General features: G+C 36.2%; 1 protein-coding gene across 2 annotated transcripts in view; it reads left to right on the top strand.

The window, feature by feature from the left end:
• The window catches only part of LOC119787176 (netrin-G1-like), an 88,330-nt gene that overhangs the window by 61,571 nt on the left and 1,037 nt on the right, over positions 1 to 25,722 (top strand). The window contains exons 4-6 of one of the 2 annotated variants that reach the window (XM_038290832.1): positions 7,939 to 8,111; positions 12,633 to 12,659; positions 15,091 to 15,135. In XM_038290832.1, the coding sequence (XP_038146760.1) occupies positions 7,939 to 8,111; positions 12,633 to 12,659; positions 15,091 to 15,135 (245 nt within the window). The remainder of the gene's footprint in view (positions 1 to 7,938; positions 8,112 to 12,632; positions 12,660 to 15,090; positions 15,136 to 25,722) is intronic. The other variant, XM_038290833.1, reaches the window with a different exon arrangement.

Genomic DNA, 25,722 nt, shown 5'->3' with positions numbered 1-25,722 from the left:
ACATTGTGGAATGTGGTGGAATCAACACATTTGTTGTTTTCATTTTTGAAAAGAGAGAAAGATACTGCAGGTGATTAAACAGGAGCGGAGCATACATGTAGCACACACATAATCATGTCCATCAATTTCTCTCATTAACATCACACTTGATTTGGATGTTAATGAGAGAGTCAGCATGATGGAGCCCATCATGCAGCTGGTATCGCATCAGAGTTGGCTCTGCTCTTCTGAACCCTGCCTATGACCTGCATGCATGCACATCTGGACAGGATGGACATGATTTGGGCCACTGTTTGCTTAAGACTGTGATTTTAATCAAGCGTCTCACAAGCAGGATTTGTAAAAAAGAAAAACCTTACAAGTCTACAAGTTGATATTTAGATCTACAGTAGCTCTCGGGCCCTGATCTAAGCTTGGCCCAGGACAACTCCTTCTGTCGTTCCTCTCTACTGGCGAACGTACCACATGTATTTCTCTTAATAACAGTAATAATTTTTGGTTGCTAAGTAATGCTTTGAATAATGGCTATTTTATATTGATACTTAAAACGTTAAATAATATTAGCTGTGGAAGTGAAAACCTGATAAACAATGTTCAAACTATACATAATCAACAACTGTGTCCCTGTTTCATTTGTACTCTATTACTGTAATTGAAGATCTAATATTAGTTTGAAATAGTACTTAGAGAAAGACATTTAAGAAGCACGGCTCTGGGCCCATTGTTTTCAGCAAGGCATTTATTAAAGGAATGAGATAAAAAAGAATACACAATGTCATTATATAAAGCTATTTTATGATTAAATGAAAAATGTATCTTGCCAACTGATCTGTCTTTTGTGTTGCTTGACTCTTCTGGGATTTATTCCACAATCCTATGGCCATATTGCTTAAGATCTGATCTTGAAAAAATATAAAATCATAGTTTATTCAACAAATTTAAAAGATTTTATTACTGTAAAGCACTGGTGTCTATGTTTTTTATTAATATCCTCTTTTTTTTTTAGGAACTCATTGTAAAGATTGGCACAAAATAGTTTTCCTGTAGCACCAGATTTGCCAGTTCTCTGAGTTTTTTCTGCCGGAATTCTTTTTTATTTTATTACAATGACATTTTTGCAATGTGATATATCAGGAAGGCTGTGGTCTATCACAAGGACAGAATCCTTTGTTTGATTCTTTAAGCCATTCAACACACTGCTAAATAGCCAACAGGCAGCTGGTCGATGCAATCAACTGGTTTTCCTTAAATAGAAAACTTTGAATCAATTTGACTGTATGATCTAGTTGAATTGTCTCTGTAAAGTGCTTTGAGATGACGTGTTGTAAATTAGCACTATATAAATAAACTGGATTAAATTGAATTAGGCGGCAAAAGAAAGTGCTTATAATAGCTAGAAATATAGCTTCACCAACTCAATGCAAATATCACCTCGGATGTCTAAATTATTTTGTTCAAATTTACAGTAGCACTAAGACTAACAGGCTAGAAATAGGCTAGAAATAAGCTAGAAATTACAAAAAAAGTAAGTTGTATTGCATCCTTCTCTTCCATTAGATGATTAAAAAATACCGATCACGATGAGGCCTCATATTTCTCTTCTGTTTAATGGACACAGATTTCCTTTTTGTTTTTTTATGGCTTTAACCCCTTTGCTTATTGATGCTTGAGATACACTAATATTTTACAGAATACAATGCATTGTAAAATGGTTTGTAAAATTGTTCAGAGCTCTCTCATCTCTCTGATAAGTGCAGCTTTGTTTGTGTTGAGATCTTTGAATCAATAATTTGTATAACCTCTTTTCACTGATGCTAAAGCTTAAAGTTTAGCTTTTGAAGAATGTTTCATGCAGCATTGTGCATCTAGTCCTCGAAATCATTGCATTTTTCTTTCTTATTTAATAGATAAGGGATTGTCAGATACTATGGAGAGCACATTAATATAACAAGTCTTGCTTTGGATTCTCTGATCTAGGTTGGACTTTGACTAGGCCATTGTAGCTCGGGTTTGATGCTTTTGTCACTCTTGCTTGGAGGTGAACTTTCATCTCAGTCTGAAGTCTTTAACAGACTTGAGACAAGTATTTAACTCCAGTAACTTTCCCACATGCTCCAACCAGCATTCTTGTCCTTTGTAAAGAAAAACCTCCCTTTAAGGATGATTCAGCAGATGGGACTAGTATTACCAGGATGATGTGTAGTCTTATTATACCACACACAAAGCTTGATTTACACGCAGGTGGACTCTACTTACCAATTATGTGATTTTGGCAGGTATATTTTGGTTTTGGTTGCTAGAAATTTTCTCTTTTCCTTATACAATTTTAGAACAATGTATCCCTAAATTTTATGGCAGGGTTTCCCAAACATTTTGGTTTGTGTATATATATATATATATATATATATATATATATATATATATATATATATATATATATATATATATATATATATATATATATATATATATATATATTAACAGAAAATTCACTATATATTAATTTCTACATAACTTCCTTTTTATCAAAAATATTGCATTATTTTATTCATTTGAATGCTTTAAAGTTAATTAAAGTTAATTAATTAAAGTTGACAGTGCATTTTAAAATGTTATGCATTTTAAAATATTATGGTATGGTTTAGATAAATAAATGTTATATCTACTTATGTCAATATTGATAGTAGTATTTAGTAATATGTTTATGCACTCCACATAAACCAGGCATCACATCACATCACAATGATTGTAAAAACCATGTTGCAGTCCCCCACACCTCCAAGGAGGTTCCAATTTCCATTTTGCTTTATGCTTTATGGAAAATGTGTTGTTTTATGACCTTTGACTTCAATAAAACACACCAGACTTCACACAAATTATATCGCTATAGCTGATAGTAATGTATCACTATACTTTATTTGGGTAATTTTTACAATTTAAAAAATAATTTAATTTTGGCCGGTTTGCTTTTGTCTAGAATCACTTAAACTGTATCCTCTTTCATATGCCCCCTTTCCTGTCAGCCTACTGTCGGAAAAACGAGCCACTAATGCCGTAAAAACTCTAAAAAAAAAAAAAAGAATCACTCAAACATCACAAACATTTTTGTTGTACAAAAGATACACTTTGCTCCATAACCTAAGCTAACTTACTGCATAACCACCCTTATTTGCAGAACACAACATGTGTCTAGACTTTAATTAAATTGCAGTTTCACAAGGGCTTAAATGATCTCTGCAGTCTGTATCGTAAAGAAAAATAAAGATTATGCCTTCAGTGTAGTTACAATCTCATTATTTTTTTTTTTTAACAGCTAATCTTCAAATAAAGGTCTAGGTAAGCTAGAATTGGCAGGAGCTACCTTTTTTCCTCTCTCTGTTTCTCCCCTCCTGTGACCAATATCCAAAGCTACCGAAAAGTTCTTCGATTTCAATATGACAATGCCGGCGGCAAAAGCATTGCATCCCAGAGCTCTCCTGAGTCCACATCCTCTCCTCTATCAGCCTGCTTGCCATGCCGGTTGGGGCTGATGATCCAGATTTTGCTGGTTTTTAATTAAGTGGAAGGTCAAATCTCATTGCTCTTGACTTCAGGGAGTCACTGCTGTCTGCATGGCAGAGGAGCTACACCCAGTCATTAATTTTATAGAGCGAGGACTTTAATTGATTAAAAAGTTAGGGACAATGGGGAAATTTGAGGTGAAAGAGTGTTTTGTTGGTGTGAGGATCTGGACTGCTTATAAATGTTATCCATTTTTACTTGCAATGTATATAATTTAGGACTTAAATACTGTTTAAAAAAATGTTTTTTGTTGTTGTTTTTTATCATCAAATATTTAACTATTTCAGTGTGATCACTGAAGTTCCTTATATTTGGGAAACTTTCACAACTCAAACCTTTAACTCTAATACCCCAATAATTTAACCCTTAGAGCATTACTGAACAACAAGTTTTATAAAGACAAAATGAGAAGAACACCCAGGTCAGGGAAATATAAAGCAGAGTCAGCAGGTTGTCTGACCGTACGCTGTTCAATCCATCATCCATTAAAGGAGTTTGGCACAACAGTAAATCTACCAAAACATGGCTGTCAGCCTGAACTAACAGACTAGTCAAGGAGCCAATAGGACTGTGATGACCTCTGGAGGGGCTTGTCAGGACAATTTTAAGTCCTACACCTTGATTTAATGAGAGATTGGAAAGAAGCTAGCTAATTTTGATAGAAAACAATGGCATTGTTTTATTCTGCAGAGAAAAGACTGTATGTGACAGAAAACAACATGTCCACAGTTAAAGATGTTGGAGGGAACATCATGCTTAGGTGGTGGTGTTCTTAAAAGAGAAAAGGAAGCTGGTCAGGGCTGATTTTAAGATTGATGAATCTAAATCCAGGATAATTATGGAGAACAATTTTTTTAAAAGTAGCAAAAGAGGATTGGGTCAACTATTAGGACAATGGCCCTAAACATACAGGGAAACAATTCAGTTCAATTCAGTTTATTTATATAGCAACAATTCACAACACATGCCATCTCAGGGCACTTTACAGAAAAAATTTCTGTAAAAAGTTTTCTATTTAAAGAAAACCAGCAGATTGTATTGACTCAAGAGCAATCCCTCATGCCAAACATGCTTAGAGCGATAGTGGAGAGGAAAACTCATTTTCAGCAAGAAGAAACCTATATTTCTTCTTGCTGAAAAAATATTTGGCTTTTTTTTTTTTTTTTGTCACCAGCTTGTGTGCCCCTAAGAAATATATCTTAGCTTAAGAAAAGGGGAATTGGACAAAGACTTGACTTTTGGGGACTGTAAACAATCTCAGATTTTGATTTCCAAAATAGTTGAGACATATTTTATTTTTCTTCCACTTCATATTTTCTTCTTACTTTTTCATCCATCCATTCTGACACACTTGTCCCAAGGGGTGCTGGGGAATATCTCCAGCAGTCAATTGGCAGGGTATGCCCTGGAGAGGTCGCCAGTTCATCGCAGGGCAACAGACACACAGGACAAACAACCATTCACACACACACACTCACACCCAAGGAGAATCTAGAGAAGCCAATTAACCTAACAGTCATGTTTTTTGACTGTGGGAGGAAGAGAGAACCCACGTATGCTCATGAGAACATGCAAACTCCATGCAGAAAGACGCCGGGCCAGGAATCAAATCCAGAACCTTCTTGCTGCAAGTCAGCAGTGCCACCCACTGCACCACTGAGCAGCTTCAATCAATAATAATGCTTCATCATTTGATTCATGAAAGATAAAAATCTAAAATAAGAAAATAATATGATACATGTGATATCTGTGATAAGTCATTTAGTGCCTATTTGCTTGTTTTCAAATAGAACAATACTTTTAGGGCTTAATCTTCAAAGAGTCTAAATAAGAGGCACTAAATTGAACATACAATCTTTTTTCAGTATTTACATAATTGTTGTTTATCTGCTAGTGATCTACAGTGGTCACTGTACAAATGACGTAAACTAACTCTGGTCCGTCCATTAGCATGGCAAGTTCTACTGGCAGTTTGAGACGGGCTGTAAAAGAAATATGAGGTTTGAACCCTTGAAGATAGAGGTAGTAATAAGAATTATCATGCACCTTTTAGTCCATCTCACTGGCAAAAGTAAAATAAAATAAAACATTACGGTGCTCTACACACACTTGTGTTTTATTAAATCAAAGGAGAGAAAAAAATCCCAGTTTTGATCTGCTCTACTGCACATAGAAACATATTTAGACCTGATTGTTCAAACCTTTTGAAGAAAAGGCTATCATCAAGCTAAATGGACTAAGGCGCTTCTTTTTTTTTAAAGATCAAAAAAATAATAATTCATCTGCTCTGCAATAAACTGAAGGCATTACTTTATTCAAAGTTTGTCATAAATGATTAAAATAACCACATATTGTAAGGCTGGATCTTGGATGTTTAAAAATATATGTCCAGTGTCTGTCCATTTTGGTTTAAATATTTTCCATTTTGTTGTTTTTCAAAAACTAAAACTATTTTAAAAACCTGTTTTTGCCAAGTTTTATTTAAAGTCTGTTTAGCAAAGATTTTGGGTAAAACAAAAAATGGGCTTAAAGAAATATCTTATATCTTACCTAACATTTTAAATCTAAAATAAATGTCTTTTATTTTCCATCTCAAACTGAATACCTCTGGATTAAAATGTTTATGTTCTATTTTAAATGTTATAATGTTGGTTTAAGTAATTTAAGACATCAAAAAAGTAGGCGTGTCATAGTGCTTTTGTAAATAAGAATACTGTAGATCAAAATCTTTTTCAAAAGAAAAAGGTGAACTCCAATGAAATATCTGCCACAGGCCCCCTTTTTTATTGAAATTTAGATATTTAAAAGCATTTGTTGATTGACGATCTTCTGTTTTGGCCATGAATGAATAATTCTGTGTCATATCATGATGCCTACAGCCAAGGAAGGCTTATTGAATTAAACATTACATCAAGAATAATATCGGAATTTATCATAGACACTTGTTTACATGTAATATGATAAAGGACATACCTAACATCACTTATAGGTAACATCCCTTTACGTTTAAAAGAATTTCAGCTAATTAAATTCTTTTGCAACCCTCAACACCACGGGTCCTGCCTAAGTATGGCATAGTACTCTGGTTAGCTCTAGCTAGAAGATATTTCCAGAATAATTAGAATGTTAAGGTGATAACAGCCTCGGTTAATAAAGCCCAGTAATTTATTTAATCACTGACAATGCAGGCCTATAGTAAGTAAGAGAGAGCATTTTAAACTTCCTTTGTTTTGCTGTTACCTGTAGCAGAGATGAATTATGTACTGCCTCATCCCTGTTATCCATTAATACATCTGGATGTCAAAGCAAGGCCAGGAATTCAATTAGAATGGATATTTTCTGTCGTTACTCTGTCTCATGTTCACTTGCAGTTGACGCAAAAAAAAAAACCTTCATGGGTTCAAACAGGAAGAGTTTTCCCTCGGAAGCAGTTTGTAAAAACAAACATAGACTCAATGCAAAACTACAAGCTCCCTAAACCTTCTGGGAGGTCTACAGTGTCAGATCCACTTCATGCTCTCCTCCCATCTGATTCCCTCTCCTTTCACCTCACAAGAAGCTGAGGTCACTAGTTGTAACTTGTTACCCAACTGGGAGTTACACCAAATCCAGAAAACTATAATCTCTAAAATCTCTCTATATCTCTAAAATATAAACTGTAATATTTCTTATTACAACAAGCATACAATTCTTTCCATCTCCTAGATCTTTACAGTGGGAATGAAAACACTGAAGAAAAGTTATATTTTGAACAAATGGAATTTACTCTTTGCACCTACTGATGGTTGAGGTCTTTCAAAATAAAGCACCAGCTAACCTTTTTTTTTTTCTCAAAACCTGGCCAAAAGCGATGTAGAAAACCGTCAGGCCTTCTCTCTTCTGCTGTCAAAAGCATCTGTCAGCTATGTTACGATTCAGTCTATAAACTAGCTTTGCCATCAGAGTTTTAAAGCAAAGGCTGGCTTTCATAAACAACACTACTTTAAAGACACAGAAACAAAAACTCCCAGTATACACAGCATTTTTATTGTTATCTTTCTAACAGGCCCCTTTTTAAGTTAAGTTATTGAATCTTACAGAGTGTCTTTCATTCCGCCCTCAAAAAAGTGACCTTATTCATAATACGGTTCCCTCCACAGGGGTGCCAACAGATTATGCCTCGTTTTCTTTTTTTAAACAGAGTATAATGAAGCTTTGAGAAGGCATGATTTATCTCAGATAACCCATGAGGATTTCAATTTACCCAATTTCTGAAAGGCATAAATAAAAATTGCCGTGAGGGCTGACTGTATATTCCCTGTAGAAGGTATTGATTGTGTGAATGCAGCTCAAAGCCTATTCAAGCCTTTGTCTTTTATTGCTTTCCCTTTGTCTTAGATGCAAGTGCAACCTGCATGCCAACAGCTGTGTGTTTGACAAGGGGAAGCTGGGCTGTGAGTGTGAACACAACACCACAGGGCCAGACTGCAGTCGCTGCAAGAGGCACTATCACGGAAGAGCCTGGAGTGTGGGCTCCTATCTCCCAATACCCAAAGGAACCGCAAATATATGTAAGTAGAAAATCAAAGCTGTCTTTTACAAATTTTGGACATCGACTTATCTTACACATAAAATATCAATATATAATTTCATATGATAATGCAATGCAGTGAAAGACATCCCAAGCCACATGATACAAGAAACCTTTACAGCAGTTAGTTTTAAAAACCATGAAGTTTTAGGCTGGTAACAAAACAACTTATGACTGATTTTAAAGTGTTTGTTAGCTAATCAACCTATACTATTCTTGCCAGATTAATGGGAGAAATGGTTTAAGAATCTTTGAGAATCTTTAATGTCAGTAATTTGAGAGTTTGTACGCAATAAGGCTTGTATTTATTTAAACAACCTGTGATATACTGTATATATCTGGCACATATAAATATCTGCCAAATCATCTGGGTTAAGGCAGATATTTTATCTCTATTGATCTAGCCAACAGTGGTTAAGTGGCAGAAACCGAGTAGTTAAAATTGGTTCCACTATTCCTTTTAAAACTATATGGTTTCCCTCTGTATTGCTAAGGTCAATAAGATGAGGAAGAGTTTTACTAGGCCGGTAAATATCTGAATATTCACCTCTTAATAGAATTACTTCCTATCCTTTTTATTAAATCGTAATAGCATTGTACAAATTTGATTTGCCTTTTCGAACTTTGGTCAACTGTTTATTTAATCATTACAATAAAAAGGTCAAACTTCAGAATACAATATTGCAAGGCATCTCAGAGGCAGAAAGTGCTCTTTAGCATTATCTCCATTATGATGTTAGACAGGAGTTGAGTCACATTTATCAAATCCTATGCCAGGGGGTAGGGAGGCTCATTGCCTCGATAAATCTAACACAGCTTTGCAGGGTTGCGGAGGTAGATGGCCAGGCGTGGCCAGATGGTTGAAAATCTAGCCGGATAGTCCCTGATTTCGCCTTTTTACAGCCTTGAAGTCTGAAAACCTCACAGCAGCAGTCCTCATAGATTTATTGCAGGTTCTCCAGTTGCTAATTTTGACTATCTGACTTGAATTCTGATTAGATTTGAAGGGTATTTTATATTACTATTGATCCCTTGCTGTAACCCCGCTTTTCCTATTATTGTTTTCAAATCTGCTGTTGATTAATTAGATAATTATCTAGTGATTTGTATGAATATGTGTTTCATGAATCATCTGCATGTTTGTGCACTGGTATTTAAGTGTTGTTATGAATATGCACTTATATCTGACTGCATGTGGGAGTCTGTTTATTAGAAACTCTGTGAACTCTAAGGAGATATTGCTGGATTTACCCCCATACAACCTCAGTCTTATGTGCTTTCCTGCAATGTGAGGCCCAACGTCAGATTGACAGGCGATTATTAAAAAATCCACCACCAGGACGCATCTGCCCTGAACTGATGAAACTAAGGTCTTGCCATATCAAAAGCAATATTAGCGCTTGTTTGGCTGTGGCATGAAATGCAATATTATGGAAGTGACGCAACAATATTGCTCCCCCAGGTGTTGAATGTGCACATTTTGTCTTGAATTATGCTTATTTTTCTCTTGAGTACAGATGTAGACCCTTAACATGCCCATATCTATTACATGAATTGCTTCTTATAAAGATATTAAATGTAAAGAGTCTCTGTGAGGACAAATCTGTTGAACATGCAACGTGTAATTATGGTTTAATAGGTTTCATCTGTCAGCAAGTCTTCCTCTTTTATCATGACAATCATTAATCTCTGGGTAGGGTCTATTACATATTTATATCCTAGTGCATGGAGACCTGGTATAAAATGAAGCTGAGCTTTTAGAAAAAAAGGAGTCTTGTTCTGTATTAAGAACGTAATGTTCAGGAACAGGAAGTGACTAAGAAAGACTGGAATTAAATATTAAGTGGTTCTGCAATGTACTAAAAAGTAAAACAAAAAAAGTTTCATTTTAAGTTATGCCTTAAACATATGATGTATGTCTAAATTCCCCGTGCTAGGTTTTGAACTTATGAAATACATTTATTTTTCAATTTACTTGCTAAATCATAAATATGATGACGCCATCCATATACTCCATGATTAAAGCCCAGGTTGAGGGCATTTATTTGTAAGGCTTTAAAAAGATTATGACTAACATAGTTTGATTAGTTAGAGATTGGAATTAGCCCAAATCTTCCTTGATTAACTCTGATCAGTAATCAGGTGCTCAAAACTGAAACATTTATTAATTTAATGCATTAAAAATTTTCTAGTCCATGCAAGGAAGAAGAATAGGTACAAATTGGAATGAACACGATATATATCAGGAAAAAAATTCATAAGGAGGTTTTGATTGTTTTATTTAATTTTTTTACACAATAAAATCAGAAAGGTTAAAGGTACGTTTACCCACAAATGCATTCTGGGCATCAAAGCATCCGATTTACATGCAAAGTGTTCGAGGACCGCGTCAAGCAGTGTCAAGAGGTCCTGCACTGCGGCTGATCATCTAGAGCGGCCCATCTTATTGTTATTAGTGTCAGAGCATCCTAGCGTCCCAGCCTCTGAGCTTTCAAAGCTGGAGTTCATAAATCAGAACCTTTTCAGCTTGACGCATATCATCAACAAATCATAAAAGCTAATCCAGGAGTTTTTGGGGAAACAGAAACTAGCAAGCGATCACTGCAAGCCATGATCGCTGCTGTGTGCATATCAAAAATAAATAAATACAAAGGGGTTGAACTTGACACAGGGCGAGTTCGGATAATCCTAAGTGCACTAAAATATTTTTTATCAACTATAGCGAAACAGTTTATCATTAAACTAAAAATGTTAAAATCTGTCGGTGAAAAATATTCAATTGTATATTCTGGTACTTGCAGGTTTTACCACAAACCTTAAAAACACTTCTTATTTACTTCCAGCCACTCCGAATGTAGCGGGTAATCCCCAACAGCCTGCTCAGCTTCAGAGAGCTTTCACTGGGGGACGCCCAACGCTGTTGCACCCCTATATCCGAAGGATCTAGCACGCTGAACAAGAACTGAATATTTTTGTAGGATGATAATCCTGATGATCTGCCTGCACAGATGATGTTTTGAGGTGAACTATTTCACTTAAAAATGTGTTAAAACTATTTTTCAATCTCTTTTAAGTGAATAAAGCCAAGCTGCTCTCTAGGTTGTAGCGAAAGAACAGAGCGGCTAGAGTGCAGAGCATCCACAACGTCAAAGCATGCAGACCAGTGTAGGTGACCAAGTGTCTAAATTTAAGTGTTTTTGATGCCCAAAATGCCTTTGGTGTGAACGTTCCACAAAGCCTTTCAATTTTAATCAGCACACATCCATGTTTTTAAACAATCCTTTATCACCACCACAAAGAGAACACTTTGTAGAACCATTCTTTGCTAGAGTCACACCTGTATTTAAGATAGCTACTTTGCACATTTAAAGGTTTAAGTCTTTCTCCATTCATCTCTGCAAAACAGCTGAGACTTACTCAGTTGACCTATTGGGCCTGTTTTTTATTGTTTTTCCTGTCTCACCTTGACATAGCTATAGGCTCAGCTTTTACTGTGACTAACTTTATGTGCTCTCTTTTTGTCCGGTTGACATGCAAACTGCTCGTTGAAATCTGAGCATCCTACATAGAGCTACCTGTAGAGCTTGTGTACCTTTACTTTTTGTAACATAGAAATTATTTATGGATCAATGCTTCCCTGTTCCTTTAACTGTCTGCATCTGTGTGCTTGAACCCCAACATATCATACATCATGTTGGTATTAATTTAACTATAACTTTTCTTCTCAAAGAGAATATTGCTGTTGTAGAAGAAAACTCACTACACCATTTTTTTTTCGACAGTCCACTTTGCCAGCAGTTTTATCTCGTTTTGCCGCCGAGCAGGTACAGAGGTTAAGAGGTGTTTGAGGGAGTTTGATCAAATTGTAGAATGCCTCCAAAGGGCAAGGTTGTATGCCCTCCATTCCTGACATAGAACAAGTGTTTTATTGTTTGGCCTCACTTAATAACTGGTAAACTAAAACTTAAATTCTAAACATTTCTAGCCTCTGTGCTGGTTTTCTGCTTCCAGCAGTTGAGAAACTCCTGAACATAATCATAGAAGACAGGGGAAAAAAGGTCAGGGATTAAACTAATTGTGGACATCAGAACCCTTCACTGATGGCGATTATTCAGTACAAAGATAATAGAACCACAGCCAGATATTGATAATACATATGGGAAAACGGTTGCTGCAGGGAGAGCAGAGCAAGATCCAGCTTAGACGAAATACCTCACCCTTTAATTATGAATAGGAGAAAAAATGTATGTTTAGTATTAAGCATTTTAATTCTTTGACATGTTGTCTCTGGCCAAACACTTATTATAATTAGTAAAAAGTAAAAGTTTGGACAAGATTCACAAACTATGGACAAACTAATAACTGTTCTGACATTGGGCTTTTCAAGGTAAAAAGAAAAAAAAACATCCAACTGGTTCTCTTTCAACTGTGTGACTCATGTATCAAAGTGAAACAAGCTGACACTTGATTGAAACATTTCCCCCCTCTTCTTTTTCCACAGGCATTCCCAGCAATCATGGAACAGTGCGTAAGTTGTTTAAGCTTTTTAATTGGCATGCTGACTAATGGGTTTCCTCCCCCAGCCATGACTAACTCTTGTTCGACTGATGATGTTGGTGTGAGAGACTGTGGTACATATAAAGCAGTGATCAGCATGTCTTTCACTGAATAACACTCATTTAGACTGGGTGTACATGTAGAACAGTAATTTTGTATTCTTGGTCATCAAAGTGGACCAATGCATAAAGAAAAAACTACACATCTTTGTGCATTTCAATTAGAGCACACTATTATAAGTCTTGACAATTTTGAGATAAGTAACAAATAGGATAAAAAGAGAGTTTCCTTATTTCCAAAATTTTCACAAATGATGCCGAACTTGTATTGCAAAGCAATAAAAACATATGCAACATTCCTGCAAACACACCTACTTTTATGCTTAACATAATTTTCACCTGCGCACTCTTTAGGATGAACACAAAACAATTACATAGTTAAATACCTGAAATGTTATTAAGCTTAAAAAATAGCATGTAAATGATGACATTAGAAATCTTTATGGATTTTCATAGTTTTTTTTGCTGTACAAATTAACAAAAGAGGGTTTTAGTGCATCAAACAAGTGTTTATAGCTGTTCACTTAAATAAAAGATTTTTTTTGTTTCATCTAAAGGTTAAAATGTATGGCATCCAGAATGTATGTGTTAGACAAAAGTAGTATCAAGTATGATTACAAAGTAGTATCATTGGCACTATTAAACAATTTTATAACAGAATGCAATTTTTTATGGTTTTTAACAGCACAACTTTTGGGTGTGCATTCCAAGACGTTATAAAAAGTGTAAAAAAGTGCTCCGGCCAGTCAAGACCAAAGAGGAACTTTGCAACCAACATGGAAAATGTTAAGATGATGAAAGTTCAAGCCGACTCTCTGAATGTTCCACTACCGCTACATTATTGGCAGCAACATCATTATATGGAGATTTTTTTTTTTTTTTGAGAAGAGTCGGTTAAGGTAGTCAGAGTTATTGGGGAGACAAATGGAGCATTCTGGTAGACTAACCAATTAATTGTTTAAAAAAAAGACCACATAGAAGATTTAATGTTCAGCAGGACATTAACTGAACACAGCGCCAAACATATGTTTGTTAGATGAAATGGTTTATATGCCTTTTTATGTTTTGAAATGATGCAGCCCAAATCCAATTCGAAGTAATAGCTTTGGGCAATCTAAAAAGCTGATGCAAATAAAAGCTCAGCACTCAGTGGGGCCGTGTCACATTTTTCAGATACTAGTTTGACTTGGTCTATTGTTTTAAAGCAACACTGTAACTTTAAGCCACTAGGGGTGCTTGACATGCAACTTTCTGGAAGCAATTAGCAACACAGCACTGTGGTAAATCTAAATGGTCTCCCATATGTTGTGCAACCTGACAGCAAACCACTTTTGACCAACAGATTGAGAAGTGAGGAAGTTACTTGTAAAGGAAAGGTCACATTTACCCCTCTAGATTAACTCCCACATCTGTGAACCAAAAATATGTCTGATAAGGTATTTGTCATATCTGTTTTGTTGCTTAACAGCAACTATTTATGGTTAGCTCTCCTTTTAAAGGGGAAGCCGTAAATCGGTGCTTAAGGTCACATGGCTTATATACTGATGGATTTCACTCGCTTTAGTTACATATGGGAGTTTTTGAAAAGTCTTTCCCTCATGGCGCATCAATATGCTCCCAGCATTTAATATGCACAATTGTCATCTCAAATTAAGCTAGCACTTGAGTCAAAACTGAAATATGTGTTGCTTTAAACCCAATAAAATATTGTTGTACAAATGCAAATTAAAGAGGTTTGGATACTTTTAGAAGGCACTGCAAGTTGCATGTCACGTTTACCCTATATTTTATTAAATGAGAAGTACTTTCACATAGTGTTCTAAAATAAAATGTTCATGCTTACAATTTATTTTATTTGATGTTGTAAGAACCCTGCAAATTTACCCAATATATTAGCACAACAAAGAAATATCTCTGCTTTACGCTCCTGAATATTTGCTCAACCACACACAAAGACACAAAAAGATGTGCCCAAAGCGAAAGGGAAGAAAAACCCATTCTTTATGAAGACGTGGCTCCAGCCGCGCATCCCTCCGCATGTTGATGCCTGAAGGTGACTCCATGCGCTGAATAACAACAGGCACTTCCATGCATAAACTTCCCTATCTTTCTGTTGTGAAAAATACACTTGGTCTGCATGCGCGCTACTTTGTCTATGCATTAACTAATTTATGTCCCTGAATGTCCTGCAATGGCTTTCAAAGAACTCTGATCTAAATAAGATGAGATATAGAATACAGTTATAAAAAATGGACTATGCATGCTACTCCCTCACTTTAAATACATAAAAGGCTGAGATATTTGACAACTGATGTAACAAATACCCTTTCCATTTTCACACAGATCGAGCAAATGCTTCATCTCTCGGTGTTGCAAATCGCAACCAAGGTAGGCTCATAGGTTTTTGTAACTTCAGCATGACATTGCCAACTCAACACTACTTTACTGCTTATTGATTGGCTGCCAAAAAAAAAAACGAAAACAAAAACAGCCCTATTGTTAGTATGTTAATTGTAGCATTCAGTAGGCTGTCTTGACCAAACCTCACTTTCAACCTGTCGAAACACTAGTCTTTACAAGGCATACCGTTCTGTTATGAGTATACTGCAGGGAATAGGCCACGTGCCTCAGGATCACGGAGTTCACAACCTTCTAACCTCTTTGATCATGCCCTCTTTTTAATTACCCAGAGTGCTCTCTGGGGGTGCACCCTTTCTGCCTTCTTCTTAAGGAAGGAAAAGGAAGCTGGAAAAAGGAATAGCAGAGAGGGACAGAGGGAACAGGCTCCAGGGGGGTTTATGTAGATTGATCTGTTGCTAATCCGCAGGCCCACATATCCTGTGTAGTGAGTCTTAAGTCGTGCCTGCATCACTGCTTTCAAAACTACAACGGGGTAAAAATTTTAAGTTAGACTTGAAGGATTTTTAAGATAAGGGTTCAGTTTTTATCTCACTTTTAAAGATAACCCAATGGAGTGTTTGCCACAGTGAGACATTTTTATTTCTTTTATCTATATAAGTTGACACAGAATAATCTGATTGAACTACAATACGCTTTTTGTATTCGTTATTCTAAAAAAAAGATGAATAAAAAACTTCAGATAGGACAAAGGGGCCATGGTGAATACTGATATATGTTAATAGCAAATCAAACAAGAACAGCTAATCTTTTTATTTGTATTCCAGATATTAAGTCATTGAGTCATTAAACCAGGGAAACTAGCACACCTTCAAAAAATTATGAACAGCTCCTAAAGGTGTGAGCTTCTGTGCATAAGATCTCAGATAGACGCACCGATAGACAGAGGGCTCACTAGTGATTGGTCCAACAACACCTATGCATTGGCACTTCTCAAGTTCATAGATCAAAAACCCATGTTTTTGATCACGTTGATATGGGAGCTGTTGCTAATGACTGTCACGTTAAACAGTGTTAATAATGCCTAATTAACACATCACTATGGTACACCAACCTTACCTGATCTCTGTAATTGTCACGACTCAAAAGAGAGGACCCAGTATTCACAGCCAGACAGACAGTGGGATTATTAAAAAAGCATTTACTAAAAACAAATGGGTCTTCAGAAAAAGCGGCTAGAACGTCTGAGGTAGGAAACTCTAAAGAGACGAAACACAGGTTAGTGACCATGTAAATCTAACGGAGGAAGATTATTGTTAGTGAGTCACTAACAAGTTAGCAAGTTCAGTCCAGAGAACAAGGTAGGATGAAGCCAGTGGGCTGCCAACAAGATACAACTTGCACCGCCCAGCGTGTCCCAGATGCTGCAGTCCTGGAGAGCAAACCGGTGTCCGAAGACAGGTCAGACAAATGGATCAGAACAGGAACAGGCAGGCTCAGTGATTGAGAGGCAGAGCAGGTCAGGATCAGGTAATCAGAAACACTAAGGTTATGCTAAAAATGCTCTCACCACTAAGATCAGATGGGAACAGGGAGGGTCAGTGATTGAGAGGCAAAAAAGGTCAGTATCAGCAAATCAGAAACACCAAGGAACTTTAAAAACACTCTCACCACTGGCTAGGGAGAACAAGAATAATCTGGCCCTGATGACTGGATGCAAGCATCTTACACTATATTGCCAAAAGTATTTGCTCACCTGCCTTGACTCACATATGAGCTTAAGTGACATCCCGTTCCTAATCCATAGGGTTCAATATGACGTCGGTCCACCCTTTGCAGCTAGAACAGCTTCAACTCTTCTGGGAAGGCTGTCCACAAGGTTTAGGAGTGTGTTTATGGGAATTTTTGACCATTCTTCCAGAAGCGCATTTGTGAGGTCGCACACTGATGTTGGACGAGAAGGCCTGGCTCTCAGTCTCCGCTCTAATTCATCCCAAAGGTGTTCTATCGGGTTGAGGTCAGGACTCTGTGCAGGCCAGTCAAGTTCATCCACACCAGACTCTGTCATCCATGTCTTTATGGACCTTGCTTTGTGCACTGGTGCACAGTCATGTTGGAAGAGGAAGGGGCCAGCTCCAAACTGTTCCCACAAAGTTGGGAGCATGGAATTGTCCAAAATGTCTTGGTATGCTGAAGCATTCAGAGTTCCTTTCACTGGAACTAAGGGGCCAAGCCCAGCTCCTGAAAAACAACCCCACACCATAATCCCCCCTCCACCAAACTTTACACTTGGCACAATGCAGTCAGACAAGTACCGTTCTCCTGGCAACCGCCAAACCCAGACCCGTCCATCAGATTGCCAGATGGAGAAGCGCGATTCGTCACTCCAGAGAACGCGTCTCCACTGCTCTAGAGTCCAGTGGCGGCGTGCTTTACACCACCGCATCCGACGCTTTGCATTGCACTTGGTGATGTATGGCTTGGATGCAGCTGCTCGACCATGGAAACCCATTCCATGAAGCTCTCTGCGCACTGTTCTTGAGCTAATCTGAAGGCCACATGAAGTTTGGAGGTCTGTAGTGATTGACTCTGCAGAAAGTTGGCGACCTCTTCGCACTATGCGCGTCAGCATCCGCTGACCCCGCTCCGTCAGTTTACGTGGCCTACCACTTCGTGGCTGAGTTGCTGTCGTTCCCAAACACTTCCATTTTCTTATAATACAGCTGACAGTTGACTGTGGAATATTTAGGAGCGAGGAAATTTCACGACTGGATTTGTTGCACAGGTGGCATCCTATCACAGTTCCACGCTGGAATTCACTGAGCTCCTGAGAGCGACCCATTCTTTCACAAATGTTTGTAAAAACAGTCTGCATGCCTAGGTGCTTGAATTTATACACCTGTGGCCATGGAAGTGATTGGAACACCTGATTCCAATAATTTGGATGGGTGAGCAAATACTTTTGGCAATATAGTGTATATAGAGGCAAGAGCAGGTGGATCAGATGAGCAGTGATGAGAAACCAGACAGAGTTAGATAGCTGAATGGAATGACTAATTAAGCCAGTCATCAGTGCCAGGATCATGACAGTAAATTAGTGTGAAAATCCAAATTAGCAGTATTGGTACAGTAATGAGTCTTACAGAGTCCTTAAAGGTACAACCCCCCACATTTTTTTCACTGAATGCAATACTGAATCCAACATTCCTGAATCAAATGGTTCAATCCTGTTACCATGGCATTCAGCTCTTTAGACATTTATGTCGGACAAGTGTTGCACCTAATTATATTTCTATACTTGATTTAACCCAGTGGTCCCCAAACCCAGTTTCTCAAGGACCCCTGCCCTGCATGTTTTACTTGTTTCCTTGTTGCACCATAGCAGAAAAGAATGGATGATTAACAAGCTTCTGCAGCATTTCATTGCAGAGGAGGAGCTATGACTTGAATCAGGTGTGCTGGAACAGACATATCTAAAACATGCAAGGCAGCGGGTCCTTGACCAGGGTTGAGAACCACTGATTTAACCCTTTATTGCCAGTTACAAAAATTCTGCAGTAGTTGCATTCAGTTGGCAGGGTGAGCTTGTCAAAACATCTCACAGTGTTAGAGAAGGTACAACTGGAGACTAGAAGTGTGTAAAATGGGTTAGTGACCTCAGCCACAATCCATTAAAGTCATTTGAATTACTCAAGCAAAATCTGAAGGCTTACAGTACAGTTAGAGCAAACTGATTACTGACACAGTTGCAAATGCATCTTACTATCAGCCAGTGATGAATAGCATCTGACAAAACAACTAAAATGTGTTTATTTTTTTTTCGACTCTTTATTTGTAACCATAAAACAAGAACAAAAAACACAAAGCAGCAGCGGACAGAAGCTATCAACAAACACATTACAATCACAGAATCAGAAATAAAGAGGAGTAATCTCTAGGAAATACAAGAAAAAAAAACATTTTTAAGTGTTAACAGAATTTATTCTATTTAAGTATGACAAAAATATTTGAAAATGGGCAAATCACTATTACTATTACTATTATCCAACTTAATCTGATTTATGACTAGACCTACAAAATGAAAACTGTATCTGACCTGGTGTGACTAGCATTTAGTGTAGAAAATGACAGAAATTAAAATGGCCAATCATTTCACTGATGGTCTCAGTTACTTAGTTAACATCCAGCTGTAAATCTAATGAACATATAACTGATTCTCTGTCACTGTTGAAATCCAAGTTTAACTCTTTTTTTGTTTTTTATTTTTACATTAAATTGATATAAACATTTTATTTTTTAATTTTGTACACATTATATTTATTTTCATTTTCAAGACAAGTCTAATAATTTGATTTAACAACATTTAGATAAATAAAAATAACATTCTCAACAAAAATAACATAATTGACTAAATCAACACCATATTCCAGAGGGCGTAACCACCATCGTAGAAGTGAGGGGGCAAAATTTTGAGAGTAATTTATCAGTCTCTAACATTCAGTTTCACCGTTCCTGTAAAATATCTGTGTATATCTTTTCGCTAAAATGTACTTGGTTTCTCCCTACAATAGTTATTCTCAGGAAGTTATAATTTCTCGTTACCTGAAAGACCCTATATCATTCTCCCTGCTGCTGACTCTGCTCTGTTATTGCAATAAGCATAAAATAAAATGTGGAGAGCAACATTTTTAAAATAGCATCAAGAAGAGTAAAAATTTAAGTGGAATTTAACTTTACACTAAAAACCAATGGCTGTGTTGTTGTTTATTTCTACAGCTACTTTTATTCTTTATTAACCTGTGCAGACCTTGCATGTTGGACTTTGCTGCTGGTCTCTGCTCAATCTCCTAACTGACTCTGCTTTTTTTCTATCATGGCAATAAAGATAAAAAGAAATGTGTAAAACTAAATCTGTTTGATAGAATTAGGAAGAGAAGCAGTAAACAGTGCTGTGGAATTTTACTTTAAAGTCATTTTAAAGTCATCTGTATGTATCTCCCCCCATGATTTTGTGACCAAAATACCTATATGTGAAGAGCAATTGTGAACACAAAGTCTGCCTAGAAATGAAAGATGATTGGGTTTATTTCAGGAATTAACTAACTAGCTAATGTTACATAGGTAGCAACCTTTTAAATGGTTGTTAACTAGCTTAACATATTAATACATATGGAGGTTTTACCTTGTCATCATTTAAATGCTGGGTATGATGCAAATATGAAACTTTGCAAATGTATTAGTTTCAAAATTATCCAGTTGTCAGTAAATATATTAAATGAATCGCAATAAACAGGGTTACAGGTTCTTTCAAGAGCTGGATTTTATTTATTTTTTTGAGAGTGAAAGTTAACCTTGTCCATGAGATATTTTACAATTAACTAAAATTACTATTTAGAAAAAATATATTGAAACTAAAATCCCATGTAAAAACAAATAAATCAAACATCAGTCCTACTTATGCAGGTTTTCGGATTAGAAAGCATTTACCTGTAAAGCTCTCCTGTAAAATGGAAATGATTTGCTATTCTCTCTTCCGAGATAATATCATATCTCCTCTACAGTCAAGGGGTATATCATAAATGGCAGTGCATATTGAACTTCAGTGCCTTGAATCACTGACTAATGATGAGGCCTGTGTGTTAATATGATAAGAGCAGGCACGACTGAATGCAATGTTTCAGCTTACACTGACATCATGGCAAAAGATATTGACCGATTGTAATTGAGGCAACACTATTTTTGCTCCAAGCATATAATTAGCATATCCTGCATTTAATAAATTTCTCTAATTATGATTAATGCACTGTTTAATCTATTATTATAGACACATTTTAAAAGTATTAAATACATCACAGTGGATATCTTTAAGTTTGGCTTATATGTGTAAATAAATAGAAGTTCTTTCTGACTCTGGCACCTTGGTATTCTGATTATTCTTATCAAACTTCTTGAATAATATTTTAATCTTATAATATATATTTTTTATCTGTTATAATATGGGGTAGGGGTGGGGGGTTCTGCTTTTGCATAGAATATTTAACAAGGTTAAACACATATATACATGTAAATAACCAGACCTCCTTGGTCACATGCAGTAGAACCTTGATCTTGATCTTTTGCAAAAAAGTATAGAAGTAGGAGATAAGATCAAGGGCATTGATTTGTGACTCCCAGCCTCTTATCATGCTAAGATACTCTGTATCTCTCTCTGACTTCAGCTGTAGAGTATCTGGAGGACTGAAAGAGCTCAGAGAGATTAGACGATAAAAAAATTGGACATGTTCAAAGCATTGGTCTACTAAAGTCACTATGCATCTACATTACTAATAGATGAAGTTTACACTAATTAGCCTCCAATCTCTCATTCAATGAATAAATATTGGAAAGCTGTACAAGATGAAATGACATAAAAAACTAACACCCTCAAATTGCATCAGATGTTTGTCCTTTGTGTCACTGTTGTGTGGCTGCTGCAGAGTTTTTCTCCCTGTTGCTTCATGTACCATTGAGGCCTGAGGACAGATCTGTCATAACACTTACACTTTTAAAATGTCACACATATAACAAAGGTGTGTGGCACACATATCTGCAGAGGGTGTGCTGCATGGTACATAGCTAGCTCTGGCTGTGTCTTTTCTTGTTGTCAGCTTGAGTTCAGGAGTGAATGATGTCATATAAAGCAATTTCTTTAAACTGAGGCATTAATGTTAGTTTAAAGACAGAATGCCACTGTATTTTATCCTGCATCATGAAAGTAAGCTTGCTTTAACCTTCTCTGTATGTAAGGTGTAATCAAGTAAATATGCTGTCTTTGTTTATGTATTTTGATTTAAAAAAAAAGTTAAGACAAAGACTGGGTTCCTTTCTCAGGAGGTGATGTAAATCTGAGGTTATGAAAATATACCTTAGAGCTTTTTTTTTGGAAAGAAAAAAGGGATGGCTATATCCTGGTCATTTTTAAAGAGACTAAACACAGCAAATAAATAGCCATATTACACAGCAAATTAGATAATTATGTCCTGCTCAGAGTTAAATTACAACTATTACGAGTGTTGCTATAATGTCTGTTAACTGTTTAATACTTCCAAAAGTGTTATTTTAGCTTGAACTAGAGCCAACCAATATAAACACTTTTAAAATGATAATTTATATTAAAAGCAACACTTGACAGATTTGGTTGAATTTAACTCAATTAACCCCAACTATGTGGTAGAACTAATGTTTGCAGGGTCGAGGTTGGACTTAATATGTGCTGAATTAACACTGTACTTTCTACATACAACATCAACACTGGAAATCTAATTTATTTGATTTTGCTGTATATTTAAATATGTATTTGTTTCAGGCTTGTGAAGGATAGCTGAATACAGTGTTAAAACTAAAAGATTTAGCCAAAATCAAACTGCAGCTACTGGTACTCAAAAAATAGAAATACCTTTAGTGTACTCACCAGACAAAAAATGCACAAAAAAAGCATGAGAAAACAAGAGCAACACCAGAAACTCTCAATAACTAAATAAAAATACTAAACAAAACATCAGACCAATATAAAATTGAAAATGCATAATGAAGCCTAGACATAATTTCAAGCTGCCACTCCTCTCCACATCATGTTGGGAAGCTCCAGCCTACAGGTGCAACTTCATCCCTACATATCAACCAATGATCATTCAGATCTCTGCTTTTAAGGCTCCAGATTCAATAACATCCTCGCTTACCTGCACTGCTACCCTCCTCCACCCCTTCAACGCCTTCGTTCTCTAGCCTCCATTCATCACCAGTGTCAGAATACTTACTCAGATCTTTTGCATTCAGCTCTGACTTTTTTTGCCAGGGTCTGAGCATCAAAAGTCATAATTTCTTCATGTCAATAAAGCTTTCTCTTTGCTGGCTTCTCTCTGTGCGATTTTCTCCAAAGTGAATCACTAAAGAACATTCCTCTTATCAGTTCAGATCCACTATTAAAATAAATGGTTTTAGTCATCGATAAAATATTTTTCAGATTTTACATTGTCTCATATAAATGTTTCATGGCAGCCTCATTATTTCAAACCTCTATTTACGGCTGACACCTGGGAAGAAGCTGTTCAGAGCAGCATGATGCATTTTAGGTAAAACAACTTAGTTAATATGGTGAAATATTTAACCTTAGAATTCCTTTATATATAACGTTTTTATACACTTAAAAACAGGAAACTGCATTTATCATCACACACAAAAAGAAAAACAACACCAGAGATTATGAAAGCGAACGATTGAGTCAGACGCAATGCCACAGCCTTATTAATTTTTTTTTTGAAGCCACAATAGTGAAAACCAAAAAGTATAATTACTATTTATGCAGGAGGAGATATCCAATTACACAGAAATCTTTGAGCAAACATTACCTCTTCCTGGATTTCACTGCTGCCAGAAGAAAGGCTCACTGAGATAATTGAGTTATGAGGTGGTACCTAGAATAAGGTGAATATCATCTTATGTAATACCCATCACTCTATATTCAAATAAATAAAGATTTCACAGGTACTAAGACTATCCATTACTGCAAAGATATGATTTATGGACAATAAAGTATTGTTTATTAAAAACTAGTCCAGAAAGGTGAAAATAACAACAGCTTTTTTCATCTGAAAAGTTGTCATAACTTGAGATCGTCACATAAATAAATCAAGACATCTTTATCATTTTTTATTATCCTTGAGGCTGGTTGAAATCGACTCAAGAAATATTTAGGTTTCTAATGGCAACACAATATTAGCAGTTTTTAAAATAATTCTATCAATTTCAAATGCAGCTGCAGTCCTTTAGACGTCACCTGTCCTTCTAAAACCAGGGGAAAAAAGAATCAAACCATTTTTTTAACATAATTCAACAGAAGAACAGATTTAATCACTTCAGTAACAGAGCAAAAATCTAGTTTGACTGTTCACTTATAGCTTATAGAGAAACAAAAAAAAACATTTTTTGACAAACAACATGCAGACAGGCAATTATTTTCTATTCTATATAAAAAAGTAATATTCAGAATTTTAGATTTACAACCTGTTTATTTTAAACACTGCATGTGAAGCATCACTATGTCAAATATAATCTCCCCAGTTAAGTCCTTAAGCTTATTTACGACAAATAGCAGCTAATTTGCTAGAAGCCACTAATAACACTCTTAGGCTACGTTCACACTGCAGGCCTTAATGCTCGTTCCGATTTTTTTTGTGAAATCCGATTCTTTTTGCATTGCCGTTCATATTTCTAAATATATGCTGCTTGTAAGTGATCTCCTGTGTGAACTGCAGTCATACAACGCAAGTGTCCCGCATGCACTGTAGAGGACGCAATGACATCACAGGCCAGCGTGCTCTATGTTTACGGAAGTAAACATGGATGGTAGTGCCGGCACACATCTAGCGGTCTTTTCCAACCATCTAAACACAAACTTTTCAATATGGTTAAACATAAATACTGCTCTCCGCATCATCGTCTGCCATTGTTGTTTTTCTTGCAGCTTCTGCATATCAAGACGCAGAATAGTGACCTTTGTTGGGTATTAATGACAATCAGGTCGGATGAATCCGACCTGGCCATTCACACACATGTCGCATTTGAGAAGATCAGATTCGTATCGGGTTCAGGACCACATAGCCAAGTGGCCTGGGTCAGATAGGAAAAAATCGGATCTGTGTTGTTCAGACAGCCATTAAAAGATCAGATCCAGGTCGCATATGGGCAAATAAATCGGATTTGGGTCACTTCAGGCTGCAGTGTGAACGTAGCCTTAGACTTGTAACTGAACTTTTCAGAAATTATACATTTTTTTCCCAGATCTTTTCCTAAAACAGTTTACTGGTCTCTGAAACATTATTAAAACCTTACTAGGTCTTCTCTTTGAACTTTCTCAAAACTTTCAAGGTATTTCCTGAATATTGGGCAACAGCTGTTACATCCACCAATAGCCAGTGAGTTCTAGGAAAGTCTACCAAAATACTGATGTTATTTAAAGGTAGCCCATTAGGTAACAATAAAGTAGCAATACATTTCTAAATAAATATAAATACATAATAGAAGTTCTGTCCTATCAGTTAGTATTTATAAATGTGACCATTAGGGTACAGAAAATAAAAAAAGAGAAAAATATTTTTTATCCTTTTTAGAATACTTTCAACTCACAGTTTTCCATACACACATAAAAGAACATACATGTTGAGCTCCTGCCGATATTGTCACCATGGGAAGCAGCTTTCTCCCATTCTGCTCCCAAACTCTGGAATTCACTCACATATGATATTTGTAATCTTGACAATTTACTTCTGTTTAAATCTGTGTACCAGATAATGATCTGTTCAAGACTGCATACCTACACTAACTGCCTCCACTGTTTTTAATATAGTGTATAATGTGTTATATTGTGTATTTTTGACTGTTTTCTTGTACAGTGACCTTAAGTGTCTTAAAATGTGCTTTAAATAAAATGTTTTATTATTATTATTTTGTTTAATATGTAAAGCTACCCTTTTTTTGGAAAGATGTCTTCTTCTCTTACTGTCTCTTACTGTATACATTTACTCACAGTACAGCTGTTTAATGAAAATATATTTTTTTCAGCTGATGGTTCTACCTTTC

The sequence above is a fragment of the Cyprinodon tularosa genome, unplaced genomic scaffold (assembly GCF_016077235.1).
Source record: "Cyprinodon tularosa strain WSP-4 unplaced genomic scaffold, ASM1607723v1 ctg29, whole genome shotgun sequence".
In the NCBI taxonomy this organism is placed as follows: Eukaryota; Metazoa; Chordata; class Actinopteri; order Cyprinodontiformes; family Cyprinodontidae; genus Cyprinodon; species Cyprinodon tularosa.
The sequence above is the reverse complement of the archived record's forward strand: the minus strand, read 5'-3'. Positions and strand labels throughout refer to the sequence as shown.